Source organism: Sinocyclocheilus rhinocerous, unplaced genomic scaffold (genome assembly GCF_001515625.1).
Source record: "Sinocyclocheilus rhinocerous isolate Xijiao unplaced genomic scaffold, SAMN03320098_v1.1 scaffold541, whole genome shotgun sequence".
NCBI classification, from domain to species: Eukaryota; Metazoa; Chordata; class Actinopteri; order Cypriniformes; family Cyprinidae; genus Sinocyclocheilus; species Sinocyclocheilus rhinocerous.
The window spans coordinates 689530-698513 of NW_015658519.1; the positions used below are offsets into that span (position 1 = coordinate 689530).

Below are 8984 nucleotides of genomic sequence, written 5' to 3' on the forward strand. Positions count from 1 at the left end.
AAATAACAGCATAAAGGCTTATGTGACAAACGTCATTTTGGGGTAAAGTATCCCTTTTTAAAAAGCTGTCTGCTCATTGTTAAAGTGCTTTCTGAATATCTTTTGTAATTAATGTGATACTGTAACAAACAATCTCCCTAAATCTGTCCGTCACCTCCACAGAGCCCTCACCGCCTGCAGCAGCTCCTCCACCGAGTGGTTGAAGCGGTCAGCTAGTTCATCGATGAGCTGACTGCGGCTGATGTCCACACGGTTCATGATGGTGTACTCCTCGCTACACAGGATGCTGTAGGTCTTACTGCAGGACTCCAGCACCTCCGTGTCCGTGTGCTTCTCCACCACAAACTTGATCTGCTTGAGCAATGCGTCCAAGTGCTGGAATATTCAAATTCCTCCATCAGCTAACGTTTAGCATTTATAGAGATCCAGCTGGAGAAACTGCTTACCTTCTCCATCCTCCCAGCACTGTACACATCCAGGTCAAAGTACTGCGGGATCTGTAGGAGGTTGGCTACTTTCTCTGCATCTGTCTGGTACTGTGGGCGGAAAACGGGGTTTTCAGCTTATGACTGACCCGGTTATGATGTATGCGAGCTTGAAAACAGAATAAGTTTCATCTTACTTTTGAGAGTAACATGGGAAGAGCCATGATGAAGTGCTCTGTTAATTTGTTTTTGTCATCAATCTGCGTCTTCCTTTCCTTCGCTGTCAAGACCTGCACAACAAGATAGACTAAACTAAGCATTGATGAACAAAAAAATGTTTTATAATAAAATGATGCAGATAGTTTTAGCCATATACTGTAGCTTGTCAAGTAAAGGTCTTACCCTTTTCCCAGTCCCTCTCCCCACAGGCGGATGGGCCTCAGCAGCCTGACGAATGGTACAGACGGTCAGCTCAATCAGAGCACTCTCCTGCCTGTCTGACAACACTGAAGACAAACAGAGTCAGAGAGAAAGAGATGTGCTTATGTTGCAGATGCATACATGTATAGGACATGATAGGGGTAGATGTGAGACACTTTTCTGACCAAAAAATAGCTCACAGATAGAGATAATAGGGGAGACGGGGCACCTTTTACTCCATATTTCAGGGTGAGGGAGCTGATTTTTCAAAATCATATTTTTATTCATACAACATTCAAAAGTCTGGGGTTGGTAAGATTTTTTTTTTTACATTTGGAAAGTCTCTTATGGTCACCAAGGCTGCATTAATTTATTAGAAATATTGTGAAATATTATTTTAAGGTTACACTTTATTTTAAAGCGTCCTTGTTACAGTGTAATTAAAGCAATAAGCCCCAAGAAGCCGTGGTTTACAGTGAATTATGTTACAAATTCACTGTAAACCACAGCTTCACGGGGCTTATTGCTTTTATAAAACGGTTATTCCATATACGTAGTTGGGTTCCACAAAATAAAACAGAGCAAATAAAGTGTAATGATATAAATAGTATTCTTCCACCAAACAATGTAGTTCCTCAGAAACAGTTGTGGTTGCAACAAAGTGGTTGCCAAGCAACACACAAAGTAAACAAAGGTGTATGTTTGTAGAGTAATTTACAACAGCTTTGAACGCGGCTCAACCAATCAGAATCAAGGACCGGAACTATCCGTTTTATAATATACATTTAAGTACTGAGTAATATTAATTAACTACATGTACTTACTATATGGTTAGGGTTAGGATTAGGGTTACTTGCATGTAATTATGCATCATTTATTGTTATTATAATAGTAAGTACATGTAACAAGGACACCTTAAAATAAAGTGTTACCTATTTTAATTTCAAATAACTGTTTTCTATTTAAATATATTTTAAAATGTAATGTATTCCTGTGATGGCAAAGCTGAATTTTCAGTGGTCATTACTCCAGTCTTCAGTGTCACATGATCCTTCAGAAATCATTCTAATATGATTTGGTGCTCAAGAAACATTTCATGGTATTATCAATGTTGAAAACAGTTGTGCTGCTTAATATTTTGTATAAAAAAAAAGATTTTTTTAGGATTCTTTTATGAACAAAACGTTCAAAGCAAAAGCATTTATTTGAAATGTCTTTACTGTCACTTTTGATGAATATAATTGCTGAGTAACAGTATAAATTTATTTAAAATGAAAAAGAAAAAAAAAAAATTCTTAGTGACCCCAAACCATTGAACAGACTTTAACCTTCAAATTATGGATTCAAAAAATTAGCAAACATTTACTGCTTAGTTAAAAAGATGCAGTTCATAAAACACAGTGTGGCTTGTTTTCATACTATAGACTTCATCCTCTTATAGGCTTTATAGCACAGCTCTTCAACTCTAGTCCTGGAGGGCCTTTAGTGCCCAATTTAACCCATCTGTCCGTAGTTGGAACACCTTGATTAGCTTCTTCGGGTGTGTTTGGTTAGAGTTAAACTCAGCAAGACACTGGCCCTCTAGGACTGGAGTTGAAGAGCCCTGCTTTACAGCTACATTTAAACAAACCAATTTTGGAACATAAAACAATTAATGAAACAGCAAAGCGTAATTAAACAATTAGTTTAAAACCAACTTACAAAACTAGATTTTTGACTCAAAACAGACAGTTTTTTTATATAAAGCCCTTTGTGGAAACTAGCCCCAGTCTCCCCTTTGATTTCTATCTATTATGATCTACTATAGTCAGCAGTCCGTACCCTCCTCGCCCTGCACTGGCTCCTCCAGCAGCAGTTCGGTCATGCACTCCCAGTCCTTCAGCAGCTCCTGAGAGCTCTCCCACAAACTGTCCACTAGATAGGCAGCATGTTCATGCAGCTGGAGACACAAACACACATACACTGTTAGCTCTGACACAAACAAGAGATTCAGACCAACAGAAATTAAACTAGCTGGATTCTGATGCCACCTCAGGAGACAAATATTGTGTTAACTTATCATAATTCTCCATTCTCATTCAGAATTCTCTAGTGCCTGATCATCACTTGAGGCATTACCTCGCTCTCCAAAAAGAAGAGCACCAGCATGCGGATAAGGTTTCCGTTTGGGCTGCTCCTGCCTCTGCGTTTTGCCAGAGCTTCCTCTGCCTGAGGATCATGTCTGCTAAACAACCTACATATGACAAGAGTAGAAAATGGACAAGAAAATATAAAGTGAATTAAAATTAAATTATTAAATTATATTTTTTTAAATGTAAATTAAATAAAGTTAAATCAAAATAAAATAAAATAATTAAATTAAATTAAATTAAATTAAATGAGACAAAAGCCACAGAGATAAATATTCAAAAACGATATTTTACAGAGAAAGGATGTTAGCTGGCTCACTTTCTATGTAGAAACTCCCCAGCAGCCACTGCCACAGGCCTGTGAGCGGAGTACACCAGATGATAGACATTCTCACAGTCCTCATTAGACAAAGCGTCCTCACTACCCCTGAACAAATGAAAAACATTTGATGGAGGAAAGCATCCAGACTGTATTTACAATCAGCATCTGATAGCATCTGAGCTTCACTCACTGAAGGATTAGCGTGACCAGTCTGATGGCCTCCACAGCCACATCATACTCTTTATCCAGCGTCATAGACACGATACGATCCTGTGAGGAGATTTTATCATCATCTACATGGGGAACACATTCAGAGAATTGCGATACCTCTGCTAAACGGCGTTCTTACCTTGAAACGGTTTGTGAAGAGCTCAAGTTTTGGAAACAGTTCGCGGTTTGTGTAGAGGTTTTGTAAGGCTTTCAAACACTTCAAGCGCACTTCACCTTGCTGGAAATGGAGGATGCTGATATTAATAAACTGAAAATGAAATATTACAGGGGCAGAAGTCCCGCTCTGGGTTTATGTGGAGACGGCGTACCCGATCATGTAAGGTCCAGCCGACGTACTTCAGGTAGCTGTCATTCAGGAATGCATCGCTGTACATTTTCATCCACACACCGATCTCCTCTATACAAATGGCTCTGATTTCAGCAATTGCATCCCTGCCAGTCACAAAGAAGATGAGACCAGATATCCACAGCTACTAGTGCACTATTATTGTGACGGTATACAACTCTGATCACCTATAACGATGAACAAAGATTCCCTTGAAGATCGAGTTCATCATGTTTTCGATTTCATCTTGGTTTTCTTGAAGCTGGTGAGAAAGTTTGTTCATATGAGTAAATGATCAGCAATAGAATGATTGTATACTAGGGATGCTCCGATCGATCGTCCGGAGATCGGTATGAGCCGATAATCACATTTTATGACTCGATCGGTACTCACTAACTTGGCCGATCTCACGAACCGATCACAATTTGATGACGTCAATGCGTGACGACGTACATGATGCGTGGGGACATAATGATTTGGCGCCACAGTCATGTCATAGCTGGTGTGGAAATGCTATGACGTTTCGAGAAACAATGAAAAATTCGCTATTTGTCGCGTATGTTTTGCATAATGATATGATAAATAGGCCTAGATGGTTCATTTTTAACAGCAGATTCAGTGACGTTAGAGCTGATCTGCGCCTCACTGCGCGAAATCCTCTGCCTCATGAAAAAAATGTATTTTAAAAAATGTAGTTAATATTTGCATCATTTATGATTTATTTTATCCACTTTATTTATTTTATCCTATTTTATATAAAAATGAACCCACCCGCAAATAATCAGAATGCATTTTTTATTACCCAACCCGTGGATTAACAACTTCAGTCTGCTCATCAACTTAACTTTAACTGCGTTTGTAGCCGGCGCCATAGCCAGACTGATAAACAAACACAGACCGGAAGTTATCTTCGGGCCAGGCGCGTGCGCCCGATGAAACCGTCTATATAAAGCTTGAAGCATCAGAATCGGTAAGGGCGCATCACCATGACAAGAAATCGGTACTCGGTATCAGCTGCAAAAATCCTGATCGGAGCATCCCTACTGTATACTGATACAATCTATTTCACATTTTCTGCAAACCCACTAAATTCTGTGAAATATGTGTAGGACTTTCTGAAGGAAACATGTTTAATTTCTGAGGAAATCTGCTGATTTGTGAAGTTCTGTGCATAGAATTAAATGTAGGCCTCTACAAATGAATTTAACAGAGTAAGATTAGAGTGCTTAGGAACTGATACCTCTTTCCTTCTTTGAAGTAGGAGTTCAAGCTTCTCATTGGCTCTCTTTCCCACCATTTTGTTGCGTTCGGCTTCATACTGTCTCTGTGTGTTGTCCTGGTTAATGCTCAGATTCAGAGCTACGTTCACCAGAGCTGTCATGAGTTTCATGGCTGAGGGCAAAAGAACAAAGGACAGGGATGCAAACTTATTTTTTATTTTTTAAACAGAATCTGAATCACCCTGGTCCTGATCACCCTGTCGGGGTTTATTCTGAGATAACAACCGGCTGGATGTACATTATCCCTTACTTAATATATAAACGTAACATATTTTTCTTAAATATATACATGCATGTGTGTGTATTTATATATACATAATAAATATACACAGTACACACACACATAGTATGTAAACAAAAACTTTTATTTTGGATGCGATTAATCGCGATTAATCATTTGACAGCACTAATAAATATATTTAATATATAAACGTAACATATTTTTCTTAAATATATGATATGCATGCATGTGTGTGTATTTATATATACATAATAAATATACACAGTACACACACATATAGTATGTAAACAAAAACTTTTATTTGGGATGCGATTAATCGCGATTAATCGTTTGACAGCACTAATTAAATTATAAAAATTAAACAAACCAATAAAGAAATATGCAGCAGTAGTATTAATATCACTGATCTGTAACATAAAAAACAAGTATTTAATAATAATAATAATTATTGTTATTTTTTTAATAATAAAATTATACAATACTAAAAAATACAGTACTGATATTGATGGCTATCTTCAACTCATTGCTTTTAAACATGAAATCACAGAACTTCTATTGTGGCAGAAAACCACAGGGAGACCTTTTTGTAGACAACAGATTAATAATGTAATTCTCATTACAAATTTAGGTTTACCTGCTAGAGTGCTGGTGTGTCTGAAGGCTCGAACCTGTGAGTCCGACAGACCCGTCAGCAGAGAGATGACCGTGTCCATCATGTACTCATCGTAGATGATGCTGTACTGGCACTGGCGGATCAGGACGCAGATGAACTCAGAGAAGTTGTAGCGAAACTTCTTCCACAACGGGCCAGAAATGGTCAAGGGGTAATCGCCACTGTCCTGCATTAAAACACAAAAGAAATTACCCACTCAGACCAGAGTTCAAAGGTTAATTTCCTACATAAGATTCTGTATAAATTCATCAGAAAAGATACCTCGTCAAACTCCTCTGTCATTTTGCGGATAATTTCAGCATTCTGCATGTTGCGAAACATTTCGATTCTTACAGTGCCTGAAAAGAAGGACAGTCAGTAATCACTACTATTATGAATAATACATTATTATTATTATTGCTTAATACTACTTATGAGCATGAGGTAATTGTACCTTTACAGCCAGAGCACTGGATGAAGAAGTTGATGAGGTCCAGAAGTGCTAAATCTCTGTCTTGCTTGTATGACTCAATCCAATCATCAACAACTGACTGAAAGAGTCATGGACAACTGTGTCACTATTTACAATAAACACAGTGGACGAGTTGCTCAACACTCTTTCCTTTAGCAGAACAATCTGGTTTTGAGAGTTATTAAGTGAGTCTGACATGGTGGATGTAATAACTGCACACCTCCAGCTGTTACATATTCAACATCTGCTCCTGATCTGAAACATTTGGACACCAGATATACATTTCACTCTTCATTTAACACTGAAAAAAGACACACTATTTAACATTTTATAATTAGGGCTGTTAAAATGAATGTGTTAAGGTATGCAGGGAGTTAATTATGCACAACTGTTCAAAGGTTTGGGGTCTTTTTTTTAATTTATTTTTTAATGTTTTTTAAAAGTACTCTCTTAGGCTCTTCAAAGCTGTGGAATATTATTGTGGAATATCATTACAACTGAAATAACTGTTTTCTGTTTTAATAAAGTTTAATTTATTCCTGAATTTTCAGCAGCCATTACTCCTGCCTTCAGTGTCAAATGCTTCTTCAGAAATTATTAATGCTCAAGAAACATTTCTTCTTATTATTAAAGTTGAAAACAGATGTGCTGCTTAATATTGTGAAAACCATGATACATTATTTGATGAATAGAACGTTCAAAAGAACAGCATTTATTTTAAATAGAAATGTTTTGTAACATTATAAATGCCGTCACTGTCACTTTTGACCAATTTAATGTGTCCTTGCTGAATAAAAGTAGTAATTTTATTTTTAAAAATCCACAAATGTTTGAACAGTAGTGTACAAGTTTAACACTATTATATGTTTATCACTGTTAGCAAATTTATTCAGTTTGACATAACTTTTTTATTCTGTTATGTGTGATTTCTATAAACTGACTTTTAGTCTGACTACATCTGTAGCATTTGCATTCTTTGTGGGGTGAAATTTTATTTTAATTATCATCAAAGCTCACCAAATGCATTAACACCCATGTGAAATAATATTAGACATGAGGTACCTATAAAAAGTTCTAGCAAATTTGCATAGTGATGCATATGGTGATCAGTTTTCTCTTCTGATTTGATCTGTGTTTGATACCTGCATAGCGCTCTTTCCCTGTTTGACCACTTCAAACAGAGTGACAGGATCGCCCTCTCCGTTCTGCTGGGCCATTCCATTGGCCTTCCGCCCCCGCTGGACTCCCATCGGGCATTTTTCTAAAGGGGACTTCCGTGGCTTCTTGTTGGGTGCCTGGAGTCAGGGGGAATAGAAATGCTAAGTGAAATCATGAATAATACAAAATCTGTTTTTGTGGTAAGTCAAGGAAATCGTTTTCGTGTGAGGCATACAGGTGGTCTGCCAGGCCGGCCTCTCTTCTTCTTGCTCTTTCCATCTCCAGGGTCGTCCAGCTCACTCATACTCATACTGAGACTCACTGTGTCCTGACCCGACTCACCCGAGTCCCTGCGAGGAAAACACCATGAGCTCCTCATGAACTCTGCCACAGGCAAGAACATCTGAGTCATCCAGTCAAAGTGTGTCCACATCTGATGAAGCTATTTAGGGTTTTGCAAGCTTAATTCTAATCATTAAAATAATATCAATTACATATTAAGTGTATGTATTATTTTTAATAATCAGAAAAATTACATTTAAAATATCAATCACAATCACATCACATATAATAAACATTATTCATAACCATATCTAATCATATTTTGTTGTTTAGTGTTTTGTTTTATACTTAAAAAGTTATCATATCCATATCATACCTACCATATCTTCTCAAACACAAAATCGACAAATGCTTTCGTTGTGTTTATTTCATTTACTCTATTATTTATAGAGCAATTTATTAACAATTGAAGAAATTGTTTGTCACATAGAATGTTTAACATTTTTCAGAAATTTACTGTAATCAGTCATCTAACATTAAAAAAATGACATTGGGCCAGTGGCATTTTTTTTTTTTTTTGCTATTATATTTTTATTAATATTGTAAATTAACTTTCATTTTTTATATTTTCAGTTTTAATTCTAGTTTAAGTTTTGGTAATTTTTATGTGCTTGTAATTTCCATTAGCATTTGTTTTATATATAAATAAATACACTGTCTATATTTATATGTATATATAAATATGTGTATGTATTTAAGAAATATTTACATGTATATTTAAGAAATATATGTAATATATACTTATATAATATGTACATATATATATACATGTATGTGTGTACAGTATATTTATTATGTACATATAAACATACACAGTACACATATGTAAACAACACAAACTTTTATTCTGAATGCGATTAATCACGATTAATCAATTTGACAGCTCTAAAGAAAAAAAAAGAATATATATTTCCTATATATATTTCTTACATATATTTAAATACATTTCTTATTTTAATATACTTTAAAATATCATTTATTTCTGTG

At 36.1% G+C, this 8984-nt stretch overlaps 1 protein-coding gene across 2 annotated transcripts in view; it reads right to left on the minus strand.

Moving 5' to 3' along the window:
* The window catches only part of stag1a (STAG1 cohesin complex component a), a 28949-nt gene that overhangs the window by 13744 nt on the left and 6221 nt on the right, over nucleotides 1-8984 (minus strand). Inside the window, exons 1-17 of one of the 2 annotated variants that reach the window (XM_016530987.1) lie at nucleotides 7891-7999; nucleotides 7640-7792; nucleotides 6480-6576; nucleotides 6308-6384; nucleotides 6008-6212; nucleotides 5093-5244; nucleotides 4041-4114; nucleotides 3836-3959; nucleotides 3646-3744; nucleotides 3487-3566; nucleotides 3294-3401; nucleotides 2964-3078; nucleotides 2667-2784; nucleotides 828-931; nucleotides 623-715; nucleotides 447-536; nucleotides 172-375 (exon numbers count right to left, since the gene is read on the minus strand). In XM_016530987.1, coding sequence (XP_016386473.1) covers nucleotides 172-375; nucleotides 447-536; nucleotides 623-715; nucleotides 828-931; nucleotides 2667-2784; nucleotides 2964-3078; nucleotides 3294-3401; nucleotides 3487-3566; nucleotides 3646-3744; nucleotides 3836-3959; nucleotides 4041-4114; nucleotides 5093-5244; nucleotides 6008-6212; nucleotides 6308-6384; nucleotides 6480-6576; nucleotides 7640-7792; nucleotides 7891-7965 — 1968 coding nt within the window. In that variant the 5' untranslated portion in view covers nucleotides 7966-7999. Of the gene's footprint in view, nucleotides 1-171; nucleotides 376-446; nucleotides 537-622; nucleotides 716-827; nucleotides 932-2666; nucleotides 2785-2963; nucleotides 3079-3293; nucleotides 3402-3486; nucleotides 3567-3645; nucleotides 3745-3835; nucleotides 3960-4040; nucleotides 4115-5092; nucleotides 5245-6007; nucleotides 6213-6307; nucleotides 6385-6479; nucleotides 6577-7639; nucleotides 7793-7890; nucleotides 8000-8984 lie in introns of those variants that run through there. The other variant, XM_016530988.1, reaches the window with a different exon arrangement.